Source organism: Terrapene carolina, unplaced genomic scaffold (genome assembly GCF_002925995.2).
Source record: "Terrapene carolina triunguis isolate 2854851 unplaced genomic scaffold, T_m_triunguis-2.0 Scaffold141, whole genome shotgun sequence".
Classification (NCBI taxonomy): Eukaryota; Metazoa; Chordata; order Testudines; family Emydidae; genus Terrapene; species Terrapene triunguis.
Genome location: NW_020664492.1, coordinates 4,174,848 through 4,199,894, shown reverse-complemented (window position 1 = coordinate 4,199,894; position 25,047 = coordinate 4,174,848). Strand labels below are relative to the sequence as shown.

The 25,047-nt window shown below is 43.8% G+C and overlaps 1 protein-coding gene across 2 annotated transcripts in view; it reads left to right on the top strand.

Annotated features, from left to right (window-relative positions):
• The window catches only part of LOC112116912 (ubiquitin carboxyl-terminal hydrolase 12), a 74,489-nt gene that overhangs the window by 37,519 nt on the left and 11,923 nt on the right, over positions 1-25,047 (top strand). For both annotated transcript variants that reach the window (XM_026653565.1, XM_026653566.1), the window contains 2 exons: positions 18,517-18,593; positions 18,881-18,964. In XM_026653565.1, the coding sequence (XP_026509350.1) occupies positions 18,517-18,593; positions 18,881-18,964 (161 nt within the window). The remainder of the gene's footprint in view (positions 1-18,516; positions 18,594-18,880; positions 18,965-25,047) is intronic.

Genomic DNA, 25,047 nt, shown 5'->3' with positions numbered 1-25,047 from the left:
TTGGTCAGTACTGCCAGCATTCCGGCACTCAAGGGACCTCCGTGTATCTGATGTTCCAGAGTCTCCTCTTCTCGGTACCGGGATTTCCATACCAAGTCTTCATTTGGCATGGACGTTTTCCCCGCTGCCCTGTCATGCTCCCCTGCTCTCTAGTGCGGGCTTGGATAGTGAACCAGGGGAGGCGGTATATCAATACTCCTCCCAAGCTCCCTATGGTGCCCAATATCTACAGGGCCACCGAGCATACCCTCAGATGGCCCTACCACTGCCATTGTGGTATGGCCAACCATGGGCACCACCACAACCACTGCGGCCATACTGGGACCCTTGGACTGCATATCACCGCCATGCCTCTCAGGCTTTTATCCCCACCCAAGAACCCTCGAGATGCACCCCTTCCGCTGCGGCATCCAGAGCTTTGTAACCTCCAGAAGAAATTGGGAAAGAACCATAGGGCGGTTTTGTTGAGGAAGAGGTGACCTTGAGGACCATATCCTTCTCCTTCCCTGATGAGGCCGTCATGCCTTCCCCACCATCTCTGGCTGATGATTGTCACTTCTTCCAGGACCTAGCAAAGAGAGTGACAGATACACTCCAGATACCACTGGAAGAAGTCAAGGACATCCATCATCGATTCTGACCTACTCCATTCATCCTCAAAAATTAATTAGTGAGACTATTCTGGACCCCACAAAAACCATTTGGCAGACCCAACATCGGTGGCACCTACCTGCAAGTGGGCGGACAAAAAATATTATGTCCTAGCGAGAGAGACTGAATTCCTCTTCTCCCACCCTCCACCCATCTCCATCATGATGGATGCATTTAATTCCCATGGCCACCAACACCAGATGAAGTCTATTCCTTATGATAGGTCCAAATGCTTCCAGTCCCTTTTTGGGAGGAAAACATACTCCTCGGCCACGCTTCAGTTTCGAATCGCCAGTTACCAAGCCCTGATGGCAAAATACGACTATGTAAACTATTCAAAACAACAATTTTATTTAACAGTTACCTGAGTCTCACTGCGACCAATTTAAAGCCATTATCCAAGAGAGACAGTTAGTGGCCAAGACAAGACTACAGTCTGCCCTCGACACAGCAGCAAGGTCTGTCTCCATGGCGGAGGTTATGTGATGTGCATCATGGCTACATCTGTCGGTCTTCCCAAAGGAGGTACAGTTGACCGTTGAAGATCTTCCCTTTGGATGGATGCCTCTCTTCACACCCTGAAGGATTCTAGGGCCACTCTCTGTTCATTGGGCATCTACACGCCAGGACAAAAGGGGAAATTTAGTCCGCTGCCCCAGCTCAAATCACACTCCTCCCAACACCCAGCTCACTGCTACTACGAGCCACACAGAGAAAAATAAGTTCAAGGTGTAAACCATCTGGCCTACAGTCGTCCTCATTCCAGCTGTCAATTTCAAGCATCAACTTTGATGTGTTGGTCGAGGCATCGAAAGACCACTTCTCCCCGCCCCCCCCCAACTGCTACAGATGACCACTGCTATCCACACATTTGGCCACCGTCTAGCAATGTTCTGCAGCACCTAGGAATGCATAACATTTGAATCAATGGGTCTTAGAGATCATTTGCAATGGGTACTCTATCCATTTTACCTCCCTGACCCCTCCACAACAGCCTTCCCTATCCCTCTTTAGGGATCCTTCTCACAAGAGTTTACTACGACAAGAGGTCGATCATCTCCTCCAGTTAGGAGCCATAGAACCAGTACTTCACCATCTACGAGGCAAAGGGTTCTACTCTCACTATTTCCTAGTACCCATCAGGACCTCAGAGCTCTCAACAAGTTTGTCAAAGCTCAAATTCAAGATGATCACTCTCTAGCAATGATCGTTCCAGCATTGAAACAGGGAGACTTGTTTTCAACTCTTGACCTTCAGGATTCCTACTTTCATATCTTAATCCTACCATCTCATAGATGATTTATCAGATTCATCCTAAGACAAGACACAGGCGCCGACGTTCCAATGTGCTGGGGGGTGCTCGATTCCTGGCTCTGCTTCAGACCCTGCCCCCATTCCACCCCTTCTCCCAAGCACCCGCCCCCACCCACCTCTTCCTGATCGCGATGGATGGGAGGCACTGGGGGGGAAGAGCGGAGCTGATAGGGGGTTGCCGGAGGGTGTTCAGAACCCACCACTTTTTCCCCGTGGGTACTCCAGCCCCAGAGCACCCATGGAGTTGGCACCTATGAGACAAGACCACTACCAGTACAGGTTACTCCCCTTTAGGCTATCATCCGTCCTGAGAGTATTCTCCAAGGTTCTCTCAGTAGTGGCTGTGCGTGTAACTCTCCCAAGGGATCATGATTTACCCCTATCTGGACGATTGCCTCCTCAGAACCCTGACTCCCTATCCCATCATGGGACCTAAACCTGGTACTGAAAGGGCTGACCAGGTCTCCCTTCAAACCCTGGCCACCTGTTCACTTATATGCCTGTCAGTGAAAACAGCCTTCCTGATAGGGAAAGGAGAATAGGAGAAATAATGGCCCTAATGACACATCCTCCCTACACGGTATTCTTTCGGGACAAGGTTACACTCAGACTACATCAAAAATTCATTCCTAAAGTAATCTCCCTGTTTCACATGAACTAATTGATTCACCTTCCAATCTTCTACCCCAAGCCTCACCAAGACAAAAGGGAGGGTATATTACACACTCTAGATGTCATGAGAGGGTAGCCTTCTACCTTATAGTTTTAAAGAAGTCCCTATGTTTTTCCTCCCCATTGTGGAAAGTTCCAAGGGCTCAGCAATATCAGCCCAGAGACTCTCCAAGTGGGTCTCAAACTGCATTAAACAATGTTACCAAGTACACAATATGACACCTCCAAATATTATTGGTACATGCTCCACAAGATTGATCTCCTCATCCGTTGCCTTCTTCAAAAATGTCCATATCTCAGTGATCTGTAGACCGGTGACATGGGTGTCAGTCCATGCCTTCGCAGAACATTTTACGATCACTGGGGACTCCGCATCCAATGCCATTTTTAGCTCCACAGTAGTGTGATCTGTAACTGACCCAACCCCGAAGCCCCGGCCCTCCTGCAGGGATACTGCTCAGGAGTCACCTACAGTGGAGCACCCGTAGGGACATTACTTGAAGAAGTTACTCACCTTGTGCAGTAACGATAGTTCTTTGAGATGTGTGTCCTTATAGGTGCTCCACAACTTACCCTCCTCCCCTCTACTTCAGAGTGCTTGTCACTGACTTTGGTAGAGAAGGAACTGAGGGGGGTTAGCCTGCCTACAGTAGCTAGCCTCGTGGAGGGGCACAAGGACAGACAGTACATGTGCGGGCTTAATGGACACTACTATCGAAGTTCTATGATCAGCAGCGCAGGGATGCAAGCACACCTACAGTGAAGCACCCATGGGGATACACATCTCAAAGAACCATCATTACTTGCACAAGGTAAGTAATTTCTTCTTAGATTGTTAGGCACTCAAATAAGTACCATGCATAGATATATAGGGGAGCATGCAAGTAGAAAGGAATGCGTAGAGGTAGAAAATGTGTGGTGGGAGAAGGTCACCTTTTTAGGGCTCTGGATAAAACTTCATTATAGCTGTAGAGTAATGTTAACATACAGTGCCTTTTTGGGCAGCAGAGGGGGATTCCTGGGTTGTAGAAGTAATCCTAGTCATATCCCTGACTTTAGGGTGTTTTGCCTTATTTCTTTTAAAGGAAGTTATTGATCCACAAAAACAACAAGAAGTCCTTGTGGCACCTTAGAGACTAACACATTTATTTGGGCATAAGCTTTTATGGGCTAGAACCCACTTCATCAGATGCATGAAGTGAAAAATACAGGAGCAGGTATAGATACATGAAAGGATGGGGGTTGCTTTACCACGTATGAGGTCAGTCTAACGAGATAAATCAACTAACAGCAGGATACCAAGGGAGGAAAAATAACTTTTGTAGTGGTAAGAGAGTGGCCCATTAAAGACAGTTGACAAGAAGGTGTGAGTAACAGTAGGGAGAAATTAGTATTGGGGAAATTAAGTTTAGATTTTGTAATGACCCAACCACTCCCAGTCTTTATTCAGGCCTAATCTGATCAGGCCTAATCCAGTTTGCAAATTAATTCCAGTTCTTCAGCTTCATGTTGGAGTCTGTTTTTTGAAGTTTTTTGAAGAATTGCCACTTTGAGGTCTGTTTATTGAGTGACCAGAGTGTGAAGTGTTCTCCTACTCGGTTTTTGAATGGTATGAGTCCTGATGGTAGATTTGTGTCCACTTATTCTTTTGCGTAGAGACTGTCTGTCTGGTTTGGCCAATGTACATGGCAGAGGGAAATTGCTGTCACATGATGGCATATATCACATTGGTAGATGTGCAGGTGAATGAGCCCCAGATGGTGTGGCTAATGTGGTTAGGTCCTATGATGGTGTCCCTTGAATAGATATGTGGACAGAGTTGGCACTGGGGTTTGTAGCAGGGTTTGGTTCCTGGGTTAGTGTTTTTGTTGTGTGGTGTGTAGTTGCTGGTGAGTATTTGCTTTAGGTTGGGGGGCTGTCTGTAGGCGAGGACTGGCCTGTTTCCCAAGGTCTGTGAAAGTGAGGGATCATCCTCCAGGATAGGTTGTAGATCCTTGACAATGCGCTGGAGAGGTTTTACTTGGGGGCTATAGGTGACGGCTAGTGGCGTTCTGTTACTTTCTTTGTTGGGCCTGTCTTGTAGTAGGTGACTTCTGGGTACCCTTCTGGCTCTGTCAATCTGATTCTTCACTTCACCAGGTGGGTATTGCAGTTTTAAGAACGATTGAGAGAGATCCTGTAGGTGTTTGTCTCTGTCTGAGGGATTGGAGCAAATGCGGTTGTATCTTAGAGCTTGGCTGTAGACAATGGATTGTGTGATGTGATCTGGATGAAAGCTGGAGGCATGTAAGTAAGTATAGCAGTCAGTAGGTTTCTGGTATAGGGTGGTGTTTATGTGATCATCACTTATTAGCACTGTAGTGTCTAGGAAGTGGATCTCTTGTGTGGACTGGTCCAGGGTGAGGTGGATGGTGGGGTGGAAATCGTGGTGGAATTCCTCAAGGGCCTCCTTCCCATGGGTCCATATGATGTCATCAATGTAGTGCAAGTGGAGTAGGGGTGTAAGGAGATGAGAGCTGAGGAAGCATTGTTCTAAGTCAGCCATAAAAATGTTGGCATACTGAGGGGCCATGCGGGTACCCATAGCAGTCCCGCTGACTTGAAGGTATAAATTGTCCCCAAATCTGAAATAGTTGTGGGTGAGGACAAAGTTCAGCCACCAGCTTTGCCGTGATGGTATCGGGGATGCTATTTCTGATGGCTTGTAGTCCATCTTTGTGTGGAATGTTGGTGTAGAGGGCTTCTACATCCATAGTGGCTAGGATGGTGTTTTCTGAAAGATCACCAAAGGATTGTAGTTTCCTCAGGAAGTCAGTGGTGTCTTGACGATAGCTGGGAGTGCTGGTAGCATAGGGCCTGAGGAGAGAGTCTACATAGCCAGATAATCCTGCTGTCAGGGTGCCAATGCCTGAGATGATGGGGTGTCCAGGATTCCCAGGTTTATGGATTTTGGGTAGCAGGTAGAATACCCCTGGTCAGGGCTCTAGGGGTGTGTCAGTGTAGATTTAGTCCTGTGCTTCTTTAGGGAGTTTCTTGAGCAGATGGTGTAGTTTCTTTTGGTAATCCTCAGTGGGGTCAGAGGGTAATGGCCTGTAGAATGTGGTGTCATGGGCCACTCTCTTACCACTTCAAAAGTTATTTTTCCTCCCTTGGTATCCTGCTGTTAGTTGATTTATCTCGTTAGACTGACCTCATACGTGGTAAAGCAACCCCCATCCTTTCATGTATCTATACCTGCTCCTGTATTTTTCACTTCATGCATCTGATGAAGTGGGTTCTAGTCCATGAAAGCTTATGCCCAAATAAATTTATTAGTCTCTAAGGGTATGTCTACACTTACCCGGTAGTTCGGCGGCGAGCGATCGAACTTCTGGGTTCGACTTATTGCGTCTTGTCTGGACGCGATAAGTCGAACCAGGAAGTGCTCGCCGTCGACTGCGGTACTCCAGCTAGACGAGAGGAGTACCGCGGAGTCAACAGGGGAGCCTGCCTGCCGCGTGTGGACCGAGGTAAGATCGAACTAAGGTACTTCGAACTTCAGCTACGTGAATAACGTAGCTGAAGTTGCGTACCTTAGTTCGATTTGGGGGGTTAGTGTAGACCAAGCCTAAGGTGCCACAAGGACTCCTTGTTGTTTTTGCTGATACAGACTAACAAGGCTACCACTCTGAAAATTGATCCACAAGTATATCTTCCAGCTCAATTAACTTGGATGTACCACATGATTTTCAGCAGTTATATATTATATACGGTGGGTAATAAGAGATGTTGAATTCGCTTCTGGGTATTGGAATTAATTTTTTTCCCCCATGACTTCTTTCTGGTAAAAAGGTAGCTTTGCCAAAAGCAAAATTTGTTGATTTTAATGTAGTATTCAAGAGTTTGTCTTTTGGTTATTGGGATGGGCAGATTTGTTTTAAATTTGTCTAATTTGGGCAGCATTTTGGTAACAAAACTGAAAACAATATTTTTAGACTTGCTGAGCTATTAATTTCTCATTGGCATGACAGAACTTTGAGAGAGACAAGAGAGGTGAGGTAATATCTTTTATTGGACCAATTTCTGTTGGTGGAAGGTACAAGCTTTTGCGCTACACAGAGCATTTGGTAATTTTTTTTTTTTTTTTTTTAAGATAAAGAAGGAAGACGAAAGCTTTGATAGATTTTACATTTTTGCCAGTTTTTTCTTGTCTGAGTTCAAGACTGCTATAAATAACCACCTGTTTCTAAAAGCAGATTTTTTTCAGTCAAACAATAAAAGGTTATTTTGAGAGAAAGGATGGTCTTGTGGTTAAGGCAGTGGACCGAGTCTTTTGATACTTGGCTTCAGTTCTTGGCTCTGCCACTGAATTGCTGTGTGACTAGGCAAGTCACTTGGTTTCGCTGTGCCTCACTTCCCCATCTGCAAAATACTTCTGTTCTCCAGCACTGTGGTGTTTATTTGAATTGTTAGTTCTTTAGGGAGGGGCAGTCTCTTAATTGTGTACAGTACCTAGCACAGTCGGGGCTGCAATCTTGGTTGGTATTTGTAACAAAAATACTTAGTTGTTTTAAGTGATAACTATATAAGAAATTCAAAATTAAGACAAAAGTTTAATTCAATTAATTATTCAGGTTGTTGCATCTAGTTTGATCTACTATTTAGTCAAAACAGTGGTTGATCCTGTTCTGGACAGTTTAATTTGGTACATAAGATCAGAAAGCACGGGGGCTTTTTTCTCTTGTGACACCAAAGAAACAGCCAATTTACCCTGCCTGATGGGAAACATGTTTTCAACTTGGCTGATGATTTGTATGCCAAGTTTTATCCTGATATCGGAAATAACAGAAATGCTAAATCTCCCTAGTCTGTCTCTCAATTTGTGATGCTACACACACTGGGTTCCTCCTTCTCACTTGCTCTGACAGGTAGGATGAAAAACAGTCACATCCAGGATATTTCTACACTCTATGGTTTCCCCCCTCTGCCTCTCTAGAATTCCTGCTTTAAAAGCAACATATAGAAAGTGAGCTTTATGGCCATGTCTGTTTGCTATTTGTCTTTGAGAGAAGGCTTTGAAAAGAAAAATTTCAACTGCCTCTTACAGGGGTGCTTTCCTGCAGGACCTTTTTTCTACTTCCACTGAGGAAAAACCTTGCCTACCTCAGTGGAGCAAGGCACTGACTGAAGCAATTTCTGCAGTTGTAACAGACAAAACCAGTCAATCAGCTTCCTTAAAAGGTGGGGGAAACTCACCTACAGGGACCAAAGCTTCTGTAGGGATGCTTCAAGGAGATCATTAGCTGAGGTGGTCTCTGGGACTGTGAAGTTAGTAATTTGCTGGCTGATGACATTATAACAATGTGGCATTTCCTGTTCCTCTCTTCCCAGAAAGGTTTTTTTTTAAAAATTTATCCAGAATCCTTTGGAGGTCAACAATAGATTGCAGGTATATTCAGTGATACACATGAATCATCAGATACATTTCCAATCTGGAGTAGGAGAAGACTTCTAATAATAATACACCAAGATCTGGTCTTTGTACGGCACTAAACATTTTTACTAAACTGAAGATATAACTGCTTTTCTCAGACACCCAAGCATGCCTGTACCTAACATACTACTCAAAAAGTGTGTCTTAGATTCTCAAGGTGTGCATTCTGTTCCTAGATCCTTGGGCTTCATCTAAACAAAAGTCCATTTTCGTGCCAGTACAAAAGGTAGGATTGTAGCCTATGTGGACTCCTCCACTGCAAAATCTTTCTTGGCACAGGGATGAACCATATACTTTGTGACCTCCGAACCTTTGAGAAATATGGAGTGATTCTACAAATGTTAGTCTTTTTGGCTTTGTGCACCCATGTGACATTATTCATCAGACAATATGTAAGGCCTGGTCTACACTAACCCCCCAATTCGAACTAAGGTACGCAACTTCAGCTACGTGAATAGCGTAGCTGAAGTCGACGTACCTTAGTTCGAACTTACCGCGGTCCAGATGCGGCAGGCATTCTCCCCCGTCGACTCCGTGTACTGCTCTCGCCGAGCAAGATTACCGGAGTCGACGGCGAGCACTTCTGGGTTCGATTTTATCGCGTCCAGACAAGACGCGATAAATCGAACCCGGAAGTTCGATTGCCAGCCGCCGAACTACCGCGTAAGTATAGACAAGCCCTAAGTCCTCTGAAGGGCTGATTTTTTTTTTTTTTTTTTTTTTGAGTGACTGTCCCTATGTGTAGTGCACTTCAGGGTTACACATGTGCCCAGGGCTGGAGATGTTTTTCCCTAGCACTTTCCATCTGGTCTGCACGTGTGCCCCTGCTCTCCTCATGTTCCTCACCAAGGAGATAAGGGGAGCTGTCAGACTGTCACCATCTTAGTTCTTTCTTACCACTTGTGGTCTAGGATGGAGCTTCAGTGTCTGTACTGACTTCAGCTTCTTTCTGTAAACTTTTAAATAGATAAGGAACCGCACCTGAGAAACTCTCTCCTAACATTCAGAACACCCCCCCACACACACTCCAGGACAGGGAGCTGTTGCTGAGCTCTCTCTTCCCCTTCCCCCACCCGCCTCCCAAAAAAACAAAAAACCCAACAACAAACAAAACCAAAGAACTTCTATCTTCCAACTGTTGCGGGAGAGTATGTCAAGGATCATCCCTGGCTTCAAAAATTTCATTAAATGACATAAACCCTTCCTGGTCACAGATTTCATGACACTTGTCTGTACTGCCTGGGGGTAACCCACATCCCTTCTGGCTGCCATTTATGCAGGTTGTTCCCAAGTAGGACTTAGCAGTATAGGGAGTTCTGACCCCATAAGTTCCTCATGGAGGAGCCCATGAAGACAGAAACAATTTCTGACTGGCGAGACACCCCCTCCTCCCTCAAAAGGTAGGAATGGCCCCTCTTATTTGGTTCTGGGCGGTTCCAAGATCTCTGTCTCCTTTCTGACTCCAAGAGACATTAGAGAACAGAGCTAAGACAGATGAGGGAAAAGAGAGACACATGCTACCATAAGGACAAGAGGGAAGATCCTCTGACCAAGACTTCTAAAAAGAGGTAGAAGTCTCCATCCCATACCAAGTCATTGGGAGCTTTGTGCTCTGGAGTGGGACCATCCAGTACCAGGAAGGACCAGTCTGGGACTTCCTCAAATGAAAAAACAGCAATACCTCCAGTACTGGGAATGGTTCTTTGGCACCAAAACCCACTTTGGTATCCCTAGATCTGATGCCCTCTACTTCAATAGCTTGAGCTATGGAAACTACTCCATTGACTTTGGCTCGCTTCTCGACTCCAGTGTTCTCGGAATATATGTTCCATTCCTTTCCAGACCCCAACATATGATGCCAGAATGGTAGCTGGTACCAGTATCCCTATAGTATTCCTCTCCATCCTCATGTAAAAGTAGGTGTTGAAACACGGTACTGTCAACAACAGGGCGTTCACATTGGATCTGAGCTTCACAACTTAAGAGTCATAAGAGAACTATGACAGACACCCACTCTTGGACGGTGCTCTGAAGGGTTCTTTGAGAGGATTGAGCCCAGACAGAACATTGGGTGTCTCCAAGGTATCTCACTACTCTTATATGAAAGAGTACCCCACTATGCCTTCTGGTACCTAGTATTGTACCAAGGCCCTGCACCAAGGAGGTATGAGATCCCACAATGGTAGTATTGGGGCCTGGAAGATCTGTGAAACCACTGCCCAGTAAGGTCTCTTGTCTAACAAGAGGATAAAGGAGATCCAGGGTTCTGAGAGAAGAGGAAGAGCTTCGTCAGCCTCCTGAAGACATGCAATTATAGCAGCAAAAGGAAGAAGAAGAGAAGAGCAACAGGAGCAGGAGGATTATATGCTAGTGACCTTATCCTCCTCTTCCCGAGACAAGGGGGTGATTCCAGCTTCACCACCACATCCTGATTACACAAAGGCCTTACTTAAGAGGGTGACAGTCTCGCTACAAGTCCCCATGGAAGAGGTCCAGAAAGCACCATACAAACTGCTGGACATCTTGAATAGCATGAGTCTGAGTTGTGCCCCTATTAAGACCATCCTCTAACCTACCAGCACTCTTTGGCAGATGCTTGCCATGATCCCACCAGTATACCTGTGGGCTGAAAACAGACATTTTGTACCTGTGAAAGGGTCAGAGTACCTATTCTTTCTCCCACCTCCCAACTTGTTGGTAGTGTCGTTGGCCACCAGCATAGCAGAGAGACAGACCAGGACTATGCCACATAAGAAAGAAGTAAAGAGTCGATCTCTTTGGGGAAAAAAGCATATCCTTGGTTTCCGTACAGTTTTGTGTGTCAAACTGCCAAGCATTGATGGCCAAGTATGATTTTACCATCTACCACAGGGACACTCATCCTTTACTTCCCAACTACCACCATTGGAAATTGGTGTTTTGGCAGGACCTTCAAAAGCACACGCCAACTGTCCCTCCATATCTACACATTCCCTCTGGTTTTACCCCTCCCTTTGAAGGCTAACTTTCCCATTACCTATCTGCCTGGACAGAATTCACAATGGAAAGATGGGTAGTAGAGGTTATCTCCTCAGGATACACCATCAGTCTGCTTCCTTCCTCAACCTCCATCCATTTTCTGGGACACTTTTCATGAGAGGAGTCTTCTGTAAGAGGTAGAGTTGCTCTTTGAACTGAGGGCAATGGAACTAGTGCCTTCGACAGCAAGGAGAAAGGGGTTTTACTTGGGGTACTTCCTTATCCCCCAAACGGCAGGAGGATGGAAACCCATTCTCAGGGAACTGAACAAATTAATACGCCACCAAAAGTTCAGAGTAGTGACCCTGCCATCAATTATCTCATCTCTTTACGGCCCTCGTTTTCAAAGATGCCTACTTTCACATGGACGTTCATTGGGCACCCAGGGAATTCCTGAGATTTGTGGCCAGTCAAAAGTGGTACAGGGGTCTCATCTTTGTACTCTTGACAGTGCTGAAAGTGTTGATCAAGGTGCTGTCAGTGGTGGCAGCTCACTTTCATCAATGAAGGAGTGACCGTTTATCCTTACTTTAATGATTTGGCTCCTAAAGGAACAATCTTGCCAGGAAACACAAGAAGCAACCACCAAGCTTCTACATTATTTGATAGGTTGGGTTTTAAAGTGAATCTGGAGATGTCTACCCCGTAAACCTCACAATCAATAGAATTTATCAGAGCAAGGCTGGATGCTGTTATAACCAGGGCATATGTACTACATGACCACTTCCTCTCCATCATCTGACTAGTTCAGTGAAGCTGGACGAGTCCCTGGGCATCCACATGATCCTGCTTGGCGCTATTGGGTCATATGGACACAAGTACCTATCTCATCCGGTTTGCAGAGCTTTATCTCTGATGTCTGCAAGCCTGGTTGTGGACGGTTTATACTCTGGGCAAGCACAGTCTCGACTTGTTAGTCCTGATTCCCAAAAGGGTCTTAACTGCCCGTACTTGGTGGGAGGATAGAGGAAAAGTATGTCTGGTAGTGCTGTTCAACTCCCCACTTTCAGCAAAGACTATAACCACAGATGTACACCTTTTAGGTTGGGGAGCACATTTGGAGGGACAGGTTGGTTGAGCCGTATGGTCCTCTCAGGAGTCTGTGCTTCACATCAATGTGTAAGAGCAGCTGGACTAGCCTGCGAACAATTCTCCCTCGTATCTATGGCCAGTTAATCTGGGTGTTATTGGATGTGATGGCAGCCTATTACATCAACAAGCAAGGAGGAGCACACTCCTCAGCTTTGTGTGGATCTGTTGCCCTTGGAACTATAGCATTCCCATGTATATTACCCTGACTGCTGTCCACCTGCCAGGAATCCAAAACAGTCTGGTAGATTCTGTAAGCAGACATTTCTCCACAGAACTTGAATGAGACCAGCATGACCCAACTTTCTGGGGAATGTTATGGGTGTGGGATCTTGCATCCAAAGATCTCTTCATGTCCCATGTGAACAAGTGCCAGGTGATTTGGGTGATGTTTTTCTCATGTAATGGTAAGGAGCCCTGAAACACTCGTTCCCTCCAAATTACCTTATTACTTTAGGTGTTGAAGAAAATCAGAATGTACAAGGTGCAATTCACCCTCATAGCATCAGGTTGGGACCATTTCTGGTACCCTATTCTTTTGCAACTGTCCTGACCTCCTCACTGCCTTCCCCTGGATATTAACCTAGGGCAAAGGATGGACTTGCCAACCCAAATCAGCTATGCTTCATCTGAGGGGATGTATTTGGTTGGATGTCTGTGTTAGAAAAGACCTGTTTAGCAGATGTACAGGCTATTTTGAGCAGCAATACAAAGGGACTCTACTGGGAAATTTTACAAATTAAAATGGAGAAGATTTGCATTTTGTTGTTTTAATAGACAAGGAATTTCCTCCTTTTGAGCAAAGAATCCATGTGTAGTGAACTATCTCTTCTACTTAAAATCTTCAGGGCTATTGTTTGGGTCTCTCAGGGTACACCTGGTGGCCATCTGTGCTGTCATCCGCTTAGGCTATGTCTACACTGCACACCACTGGTGACAGCATGCTGTATATGTGTAGCTACATGCCCAAGTAGAAAGCAGGCTGCTTCCACGCTGTATTGTATAGCTACTTGCGTCAGTGAAAGACTCTGGCAAGGGAGAGGTAGCAGGGAAAGGCTCCAGCAGTGAGGAGCTGCCGGAGCCTTTCCCCAATGCCTCCTTGCTTCCCGAGTGTTTCCCTGCCATGGGGACGAGCTTTGGCAACTCTCTGTGATGGGGAAAAGCTCTATCAATGAGGAGGCAGCAAGAAACTATACTGCTAAAAATAGCAGTGTAGACATGGGAGCCACTGCTTCAGCATGTAGAAAGCTGTATAGGGTGCATACCTTCAGGGTTCAGGGCTGTCTTTTTACATTCCAAAGCAGTGCAGCACTATCTACATTGCTATTTATACCCATGGTAGGGAGGCAGAGTGTATGTATTCTACATGCCACTGTGAAGAGTGTGCAGCACAGATGTACCCTTACTCTGTATTTTCTCACCTAGTCACTGCCCACTTCCTGAAAGATGTAATTCTAGACTTCCCTCCAGTGGCAAAACATGTACTAGCTTGGGACTTGAATAACGTAGCTAAATTTGAAGTACCTTAGTCCGAACTTACCGCGGGTCCAGACGCTGCAGGCAGGCTCCCCCATCGATGCCGCGTACTCCTCTCGCCGAGCTGGAGTACCGGCGTCGACGGCGAGCACTTCCGGGATTGATTTATCGCGTCTAAACCAGACGCGATAAATCAATCCCAGAACATGGATTGCCTGCCGCCGGACCCTCCGGTAAGTGTAGACGTACTCTTAGTCACTGTTCAAGTCGCTGGCATCCTGCTCTCTACTACATATCTCCATAAAGATAGCATTTTTGGTCACTATCATCTCAGTCAGAGTCTAAGACAGGGATCAGCAACCTTTCAGAAGTGGTGTGCAGAGTCTTCATTTATTCACTCTAATTTAAGGTTTCGCGTGCCAGTAATACATTTTAATGTTTTTAGAAGGTCTCTCTCTATAAGTCTATAATATATAACTAAACTATTGTTGTATGTAAAGTAAATAAGGTTTTTAAAATGTTTAAGAAGCTTCATTTAAAATTAAATTAAAATGCAGAGCCCCCCCGGACTGGTGGCCAGGACCCGGGCAGTGTGAGTGCCACTGAAAATCCGCTCGTGTGCCGCCTTTGGCACGTGTGCCGTAGGTTGCCTACCCCTGGTCTAAGAGCTAGGCAGTGCTCATGGCTTATTCTCCCTTCCTTCTCCTCCCCCGATACAGTTCTCCACTAGGCCAAGGTATCCATGAAACTACATCTGAAATTCATTCCTAAGGCCTGGTCTACACTAGGACTTTAATTCGGATTTAGCTGCGTTAATCCGAATTAACCCTTCACCCGTCCACACTACAGAGCCAGTTAATTCGAATTAAAGGGCACTTAAAATCGATTTCTGTACTCCACCTCAACGAGCGGAGTAACGCCTAAATCGATTTTGTTAATTCGAATTAGGGTTAGTGTGGCCGCACACCACCGAATTACTGTGTTTAAGTTAATGGGGTAGTGTGGCCGCACACCACCGAATTAATGTGGTTAAAAACCGAATTAAGGTGCTTAGTGTGGCCGCGCACAATCGAATTTATACAACCTGTTTCCCAAATTCGAATTATCTAAATTCGGATTAATCCTGTAGTGTAGACATACCCTAAGGTGGTGTCAGATTTTCACATGAACTAAAGTATCCAACTACTGTTTTTAACAGTAAACCTCTTTCTAGCAGGGAAGAGGTTGCATGGCACTTACTAGATGTGTGTAGGGCTCTTACCTTTTACCTGCAAAGGATGAAATTACTTCAAATGTCATAGACTTTGTCATTTGTGGAACAAATGAAAGGAGAAGCCATTTCGTACCAGAAACAGTTGAAATAGATCTCAGTGTGCATCCTACTCTGCTACAAGATTAACATCTCCCTTGAGGGCATTGTGAGAGCACACTTGACTAGAGCTCAGGCAGCATCTGAAGTGTCCCTTAGAGTTGTCCCCCTTACTGACATCTGCACAGCAACAAATTGGAGTTTTGTACACATCTTTGCCAGACACTATCCCTTGGTGCAAGCAGCTGCTTCTGATGGTGCTTTAGGCAGAGCAGTTCTGCAATCTATTGTGTCATAGGACACCAGGCACCCACCTCCTTTAAAGGGACACTGCTTGTGAATGAACTGAAGTGCACTACACATAAGACAAATTAATTGGAGAAGGAGGGGTTACTTACTTTGTAATAACTTCAGTTCTTTAAGATGTTGTCCCTATGTCTAGAGCAGTGGTCTCCAAACTTTTTTGATCGCGCACCCCATCAGTAAAAAAATTTTGAGCACGCACCCCCTGCTCCTGGCCAAACTGTGGAAGCAAAAATAAATAAATAAATAAAAGCCACTCCGGCGGTGCTCCTCCTGCCGTATCCCCCCTCCCCCCGAAGAATACTCTTGCGCGTACCCCACTTTGGAGACCACTGGTCTAGTGCACTGCCTGCCCTCATTCCCCATTGCCTGGTTTCCCCCTACTGGGGACTGACGGTAGTGAAGGAACTAAGTTGCTAGTGGTTTGGCAGCCTCCTTTATTCCCTAAATGCAGAATGCAAGGAGAGTGGTGGCACATGCATATGGATCAGGCAGACAGTGCTAAGGAAAAATCTCCAGTCCTGGGTGTATGGAGCACCTGTGCAACCCAAAAGTGCACTACACAAAGGGACAGGACATCTTGAACTGAAGTTACTACATGGGAAGTAACCTATCCTTATGGAAGGTGTACCACCTCAGAGTCATGGACATCTGGGCCAGTATGCCTTGGCCGATCCTATGAATTTGAAGGAGGAATATATCTGTTAGACAATTCCCTTCACACTCCTTTGTCGCTTCACTATTATTCACATATACTTCAGTGTGGGTTAGGGTTCTCATCTACATCTCCACATACTTCAAAGTTTCTTGATTCTGCAGGAGATGAGGCAGCCTGATACTATCCCTCCTTGCCTCCTCTTGTCCCAGCCAGAATACACATAGCATTGGACATGAGCGTCTTGGGATAGGGAGCACACAAGGATGCCTTCTCAGCACAGCACAAAAACACCCAATGCAATTGGGTTAGCATTTCTTGGTGTTCAGAAGGTTAATTCAAGGAAAATACAACCTCATAAAGTGAGGCACATCAATAGTTGCGTACTTGAATCGGCAGTATGACATGAAAAAACCCACTCTGCTTAGGGAGTCTGCCTCTTTTGCAGTTCTGCTTTCAGTAGGGCCTTATTTAATCTGGGCCACCTTAAATGCACAGTGAATTTGCTAAACTGATACAAGTTTCTTCCAGGGGAGCGGTCATTAAAGGCAGAGATATTACACCATTTCTTAAGGATCTGTTGTATCTCCATTGTTGACCTGTTGGCAATATATTTCCATGACAAACTCTCCCCTTTTTTAAAATGTATCTGGACATAGAAACACCAGCTAAAGGCATGCTTTACTGTTCCAAGGAATTTTCCTTGGCTTCTACATTTCCTCCCTTCCAGGTCATATTAAATAATAATAATATTTTGTATTACTGTAGCACTTAAGAGCCCTAGTCATGGAGCAGCACCGCATTGTGCTAGGTGTTGTACAAACACAGAACAAAAAATACTGTCTCTGCCCCAAAGAGCTTACAATCTAAGTATAAGACGAGACAACAGATGAATACAGACAGATAGATCTGGGAGTACAAGAAAACAGCAAAACAGTATTGGTCAGCATGATAGGCAGTTAAATGTCTTAAACAGCACTAGTCATCCTGTGACTCTTTTAATCCTAATTTCCCCAGATTGGCCAAGGGAAGGTGTTGCCTAGACCTGCTGATGCTTTCCCAAGGGGTATATATCCCTCTGCTCTCATGCTGACACCATCTTGGGCCCAGTAATGCCTAGAACCCAAGTGTATTAAATCTTTTTGAATTGGTCCACAACAGGGCACTCCTGAAGTGGTAAAGCATCTCCGGATGCCCTGACCATAAGAACGGCCATACTGGGTCAGACAAAAGGTCCATCTAGCCCAGTATCCTGTCTTACGACTGGCCAATGCCAGGTGCACCAGAGGGAATGAACAGAACAGGTAATCATCAAGTGACCCATTCCCCGTCGCTCATTCCCAGCTTCTGGCAAACAGAGGCTAAAGACACCATCCCTGCCCATTCTGGCTAATAGTCATTGATGAACCTATCCTCCATGAATTTATCTAGTTCTTTTTTGAACCCTGTTAGTCTTGGCCTTCACAATATCCTCTGGCAAAGGGTTACACAGATTGACTGTGCGTTGTGTGAAGAAATACTTCCTTTTGTTTGTTTTAAACCTGCTGCCAATTAATTTCCCCTAGTTCCTGTGTTGTTATGAGAGAGTAAATAACACTTCCTTATTTACCATGCTGCACCCACAAAAAAGAGAAAACGAAAGAGGTACAATGAGGTGAAGGTGGCACTTTCCACATGATACAGGATAAGCCTTTTTTAAGAAAAAGAATCAGAATCCCCCCCATATTAGATTTTCTACAGAAGATTTTCCATTGAAAACCCTTTTACATTAAAGGCTCTGCACTTCAGAATCTTCAGCAGTCTTGCAGAGGTGGTGTACAGTGGAATCTTTCCTCTGCCTTTCAGATAGCCCCTCATTGGTTCTAGGGCAACTGTACTTAATCCCCTTAGAGTTGTGCAAACCGCCCTTCAAGATTTTCCATTTGGTAGATTTGTGGTTCTGCCTTCTGACATTAGTTCTGGATAGCAATCAAGTTGGCCAAGAAAATTAGAATTCTTGTACTTCACCTTAGTCCTCCATATTTGCTATTCCCTAGTGACAAGATGATCTTCAACACTTATCTTAGTTTTTGCCAAAATCCCTGTCTTCCTTTCCCCTAACCAGGGTACCACTTTCCAAGCTTCTGTCCTGATCCTAAATCAGAAAAGGAAAAGTCTACCACACCTTAGATTTCAAAAGGACTTAAGTATGTACATCTCTACCCCGATATAATGCGACCCGATATAACACGGATTCGGATATAACGCGGTAAAGCAGCGCTCCGGGGGGGACGGGCCTGTGCATTCCGGCGGATCAAAGCAAGTTTGATATAACGCGGTTTCACCTATAACACGGTAAGATTTTTTGGCTCCTGAGGACAGTGTTATATCGGGGTAGAGGTGTACTTAAATCAGTAAGATTGAGGTGAATGCATCCTCTTTTCTTCTCGTTCAAGGATAAGATCTAGTATCTAGCAGTGGAAATTGTCAGTAATGGTGAGGTTAATCACTACAATCAATTTTGGTTATAGTTTATTGCAGATTTATTTTAATAATCTGTCTTTTTTTCCCCTGCAGATAAGCAGCAAAGATGAAGATTTTTTAGACCTTTCTGTTGATGTAGAGCAAAATACATCAATTACTCACTGCTTAAGGTACATGCACAAACAAATGCTTATATATTTGAGTCTTTAATCTGTCACCATGTTAACTAATAATAAATTGATGAAGATGAAAATGGAAGAAGTAAAGCAAAATAGCTCAGGTTAATTTGATAGTCCAAATGTTTATTTTACATGCTTATTGTCCCTGTTTATTTAAAATGACCATGTAAACTCATGATGTAAAACAGTGTGATTTTTATTTTGTTTAAAAATCAGTATGTATTTCAAAATCAAGGAGTAGTTTCTACATCTTGCATTTTCCTTTCTGTTATATTCAGGGGTTTCAGCAATACAGAAACTCTGTGCAGTGAATACAAATATTACTGTGAAGAATGTCGCAGTAAACAGGAAGCACATAAAAGGTATAGTGTACTTAGAAAATATGTATTTCCATTTTTGAACTTGTTAATGATTTAAAAAAAAAAAAATTCCCCCTCTGATTCTGTGGATGCTTATCATGAATAACTTACTGAGTTGTACTCCACTTACTTTGAGTTCAATGGAAATATTCAGATAAGTAATGTTACTTATATGCATAAGTGTTTGGTTTGGGCTCTTGATCATCTTGATTTATTTCAAGGAAAGAATACAGCTTGTCTTTTAGGAACAAAACAAACTAGAAACGATGGGTGAAAATCAAGCTGTAAAACAGTGACAATCATACATTTTGCATGACTTTTTAAACTTGTCTGTATTTTTCTTAGCTATAATATTAAGTTGAGAAAAGATGGTAAGATCAAAAACATTAATGGCATTACTTAGTAGAGGTAGCATACATAGAATAATTCAGATTAACCGTATAGGTCTTAACGTCTATTATAAGAGAGATTCATAGCAATAGTTGACAAACCTGTATTTTTCTTTGATTCAATCAGAATTAATCTTGTAATAATATCACCATTTTTACTTTTTTCTCTTTTCTTATAAATTTAAGTTATTATATTAAACTACTACCTGACATAGTCCTTCCAAAAAGCAGCACAAAGTTTCTTGGAAGACTGAAATATTTTCTGTTTAGAAAAAATTCTTGCCCTTTGCCTAACATTGTAATATTTTTCTTTCAGCTTTTAAGAACATTTTTACTGAAAATGATTTGTTTTTTATTAGGGAGACAACCAGCCCCCCGCAGGTGAGGTAATGTGTATTGGACCAACTTATGTTGGTGAAAGAGACAAGCTTTTGAGCAACACAGAGCTCTTCATGAGGTCTGGGAAAGATGTTCAGAATGCTTTTTATTAGTTTCTCTTGCACAGGTTTTATTTTATTTATTTATTTATTTATGCACTGAATTTTTTTTTTCAAAATAAAATTCCATTATGTGAAACATAACTCATCTGTATTAGTTCACATATGCTGGCGAGGGCTTATTAGTTGTGAAAGCAACCAATTACGTGTTACTGCACAGTGTGACACAACTCACAGGATCACTCTCAAACAAAATTAATAGATGCATTGACAGTGTTATATTCATAGATTCATAGATTCTAGGACTGGAAGGGACCTCGAGAGGTCATCTAGTCCAGTCCCCTGCCCGCATGGCAGGACCAAATACTGTCTAGACCATCCCTGATAGACATTTATCTAACCTACTCTTAAATATCTCCAGAGATATTCATACATGTACATCAAGCACCATATAATTCTTAATAGGCCACAAAACAGCAGGTCCACGTAGAGCACAGAACAACAAAATGCATTACTGTGGCTCACTATTACAGTGATTTTTTCAAAGCTTCCCTAAGCTGTATAGTGCAATGAACAGGGCATGGACAGTCAGGTCTAGTGGTCAGACCCAGACTCAGACCCATTGGCTGAAGCAAAGGGTCAAAACCAAAGATAATGTCAGGTACCAAACCAAAGTTCAGAGTCAGAGATGGTGTCAGGTGGCAAGCCAGAGGTCAGAGCTGGAGACAGAGTCAGAGGTAAGGTGGAGGAGCAGGGACCTGGCGTGTAGGGCAGGACAGCAGGAACTAGAAGTAGACAGGAGTCTGGGATAGGAGGACAGAAACCAGGAGCAAGCAGGAATGCAGGACTCAGGAGTCAGGTAGGGAAGAGGGGTCAGTAATAGTAGCCAGTCAGCTAGTTGCTCAGACAACTTCCTGTTGTTACTTCCTGGTTTATATAGAACCCTTCAACCAGACAGGGGGCTGGATGTTTCCCCAATTGGGAGCTTTGGGGGCAGGGCCCTCTGCAAGCTAACCCTTTGCTGGACCGTCTCCTGATTAACCAGGTGAGCTTCTGGATGTTGGTCGTAACCTTGGCATTGCCTAGGGACATGTTGGCCCATGATCCCTCACATCTAGCTCCACGTTCAGTTGTTTTAATAGCCCTTCTGTCTGGCTGTTCAACCTCAGGAGACCAGCTGCCCACCTCTTCCCTCCACCCCAGTGGAAACTTTTCTCCCTTTGCTTCACAGATATTATGCAGGATACAGCAGGAAACTATGACCATTGGGATATTTTTCTCACTGAGGTCTAATTTTGTGAGTAAACAATGGCAACGTCCCTTCTGTCTACCAAAAGCACATTCAACTGTCATTCTGCACCTGCTGAACCGGTAGTTGAATCTCTCCTTGGTGCTGTCGATGTGGCCAGTGTACAGCTTCATGAGCCAGGAGAGCAACAGGTGTGCTGGGTTGCCCAGGATCACTATCGAAAGCTTGTCTCTCTCTCACCAATAGAAGTTGGCCCAATAAAGATATTACCTCACTCACCTTATCTCTCTAATATCCTAGGACTGTCACGGCTACAACTAGGCTGCATGTGGGATCGCTATTGACATTTTAAGATTCTCAATTACAACCTTCCTGTCAGGAAAGAAGTTCCTACATGAAGACGCGGGTGTCATGCACCACAACACTGATGTCAGTGCAGTGTCCCTGGTGATTCACCAGTGCTTGCATAACCACAGAAAAGTAGCCCTTTCTGTTGATGTACTCTGTAGCAAGGTGGTCTGGTGCCAAAATAGGGATATATGTGCTGTCTATCATCTAGTTCGGTTTCCTATTGGGGAACCCCATTGCTGCAAATCCATCCACTATGTCCTGCACATTGCCAAGAGTAACAGTCCTGCGTAGCAGGAGACCATTAATGGCCCTGTACACTTGCATGACGACAGCATCCGCAGTGGATTTTTCCAACGCAACTTTGATTTCCAACTGACTGGTAGCAATTTGGCATCACAAGTTTCCACAATGCAATCAACACGTGCTTTGCCACTGTCAGTGCAGCTCTCATTTTGGTGTCTGTGTGCTGGAGGGCTGGGGTGAGCTTAATACACAGATCCAGGAATGTGGCTTTGTGCATCTGAAAGTTCTGCAGCCACTGCTCATCATCCAAGCCTGTATTAGGATGCGATTCCTCCAGTCAGTGCCCATTTCTCAGGCACAGGAAGCGGTGTTCCCCCACCAGCAGCTGCTCTGTGAATGCCACCAACAACCTTGAATTGGTTCTCGTTTTGTCCCAAAGCAGTCTGTCCTCCAAGAAATCATGTTCCCCACTGTTTTGGTTCTTCTTGCAGCTCTGCAATTACTGCAGGATTCTGTGCCCTGTGCTTGCAATGCTTATGAAAATAGTGCAGAACTGTGCAAACGCCATACTTCTGTCAGAGATGGTGGACAGCGAGGAAGGCCACATATGTTTGTAGGATTTTGAAAAAAAAAAAGGTGCAAAAATGATGGCAGACTGATGACATTATGGGATAGAGATAGTTGTACTGGGACTGTTGACCTCTTGCTGCCAGTCAGCCCTGCACAACTTGTTTCTGCCCTACCATGCATTGGCAAAATTTCCAAAAGGCAGTGTGCCTGATGGTGATGGGTTGTACACTGGGGTATCTGCCCATGGTGCACTGCACTGTGCATTGATACAAGTGTTCCTGATGAGTATGCGCACTGCCCACACAAGAGGAAAAGTATGAGTGCGCACAAGCAATATGCTAACTACAGTAGCTTTATGCCAACATAACTTAAATCGACAAAAGTTTGTAGTGTAGACATGGCCTAAGGTGCTGTTTCTGATTATACCATAGCTCTAACATGTCATTTTGGGTAAGTCTCTTAAACTCATTCCTGAAGTTCACTAATACTTACTGATGTTTATTTAGCAGGCGCTGAGATTCTCGGGTGAAAGGTTTTCAGAAAGATATCTTCTTTGTGATATTAAAATTATCACAGAAACTGATTAATTTCACAGTGACTTCAAATGAAGAATAAGTAGAACGAGAATAATGCACAAACAAAGGCACTCAATATTCTTTCTAGTAGTAGTGGGGGTTAGAAAAAGTGGAGAGATGCAGAAGTGGATACAGTATAAACAAAATTATGATAAAATTGTTTATTTTTCAAAACTCCATAAGTTTAGTCATCCAAAAAATAAAACTCATGAAAAAGGGTTTCACCATAATGTTCACAATAGGTACGCTAAATAAAAGAGCACTGATTCCAAGCTCTGAGTACCTTTTACAGTTTATTATAAATTTTAAAATGGACTCCAGCAATTACACCATCATCAAGCAATAATGTGAATATAACAAAAATCTAGTAAGTCCCACCCAAAAAATCACCAGAGTCCTCTCTCTTTTCCCAACTTTGCCCATTTCCTATCTCCTTACAGGTCAAGGTGAAAATGTCAGCCTTGCACAATGCCTGAAAGGTTAATAAGCTCAAACTGTCATGGACTAAAGGTGGAGACAAGTTTCAAAGACCTGTGATGCTAATGGCAGCTCCCCGCCACCCATCTCTTATGACAAACAGGCTGTAGCTGGCACCTTCCCTGTCATATATACAGAGGTGGTCTCTTAGATAGGTAAGCACCCAGGTCACTTAGGGCTTTATAGGTCAAAGCCAACACCTTAAAATCAACATGAAAACTAATGGCCAGTGCAGATAATCAAGTACTGGTTTAATGCACTTCCTAAAAGAAATACTGCTTAATAAAAAGACCACCAAATTCCACACCTGCTGCAATTTTAAGAGGTAGCGCCATAATCTAATCTCAAAGTGACAGTCCACTGCAAGGCCCACATCTGAAAGTAACTGTTGCAACCTCCTGCCTGTTTAGATGAATAAAAGAGTTGACCTAGGTATAACTGCTATCTGTTTCTCTACTAGTAGCTGGGAGTCCTAATGAGATTCCCACATTAATGAACCCAGTCAACAAATGATCAGATGATCATAGAATATGAGGGTTGGAAGGGACCTCTAGAGATCATCTAGTCCAACCCCCTGCTTAAATGAGGACCAATCCCCAACGATTTTTTTGCCCCAGATCCCTAAATGGCCCCCTCAAGGATTGAACTCACAACCCTGGGTTTAGCAGGCCAATGCTCAAACCCCTGAGCTATCCCTCCATCCACTATGTCCTTTCAGTTATGGGGACTGGTGATATTCTTGCCATATCTTCCATATCTCCCACCCCCAACCAACCAGTGTCACTTCCCTTTTATCTGGGATGAGTTTCAACATCAAGCATAACTACTGATAAAGGTGAGATAGAGTGCTAGAGAGACTGCTGTCAAGATTGGTGAGGGGTTTCTGAAAAGTGGGCACATCAGTTTATCACAAAAATTAAGTTTTGATTGTTTTAAAGTGTGGCTTATTGGGTTAGCCCTGTATACTACTTGAAGAGATGGACACAGTAAAAAATTAAAGCTAAAATTGAGCTTTCATAGTATTTATTTTCTCAAAGAAGCTTGATTTGGGTGAACTGATATTTTTCCTTGCAAAGAAAGTTTGTGGATACCTGATCTATCTGGTTTTGTGTGTCCTGTATATATTTTGGTTGTCAGAAGATTGCTTTTAAGGATAATTTCTGTGGATGCAGTCTCAAGAACTACCCTAATTACTTGTGCATGTTTCGGTAAGGAATAGAATACTTAAGACAGCAAGATCTTTGGAGAAGTTTGTGTACAAGATACTATGTGTGGCGATCTGTCTTAACTGTATCTGAACAAGATTAAGATAAGAAAAGAGCACTTGTTTAAGTTAAGACAGCTGAGAGTTTGGATATTCCTGAAGTGGTCCAATATCTGGCCAAGTTAAGAGGAGATTATGGAGGTCAAGTAACTATTTGGTTTCTTGTCTTTCCATATAGGACACTTGTAATTTTATGGAGATTAGGAAAGCAGAAGTATGAGAGGATGCTGAATGGTTCTAAATTTGAAGAAGACAGAGCTAACAAAGTTAAGACTGAATTTTTAATTTTATTTCCTGAATTTGATATGGACTTGGTAAAAGTGCTAAACATCCACGCTGATCTGTACTTCTAAAAACTCTGAGCCTTAACAATTATAAGATTATTTCTTGCGGTGCAACATGCATTTGTCACAGATTCTTTTTCAGGCAGCTACTAAAAAGAAACTTTAGCTGTAGTTAATACAGACAGCTATAATTGAAATAATAGAAAAATTATACATAAGTATAAGGCCAATACAATGTGCATTGTGC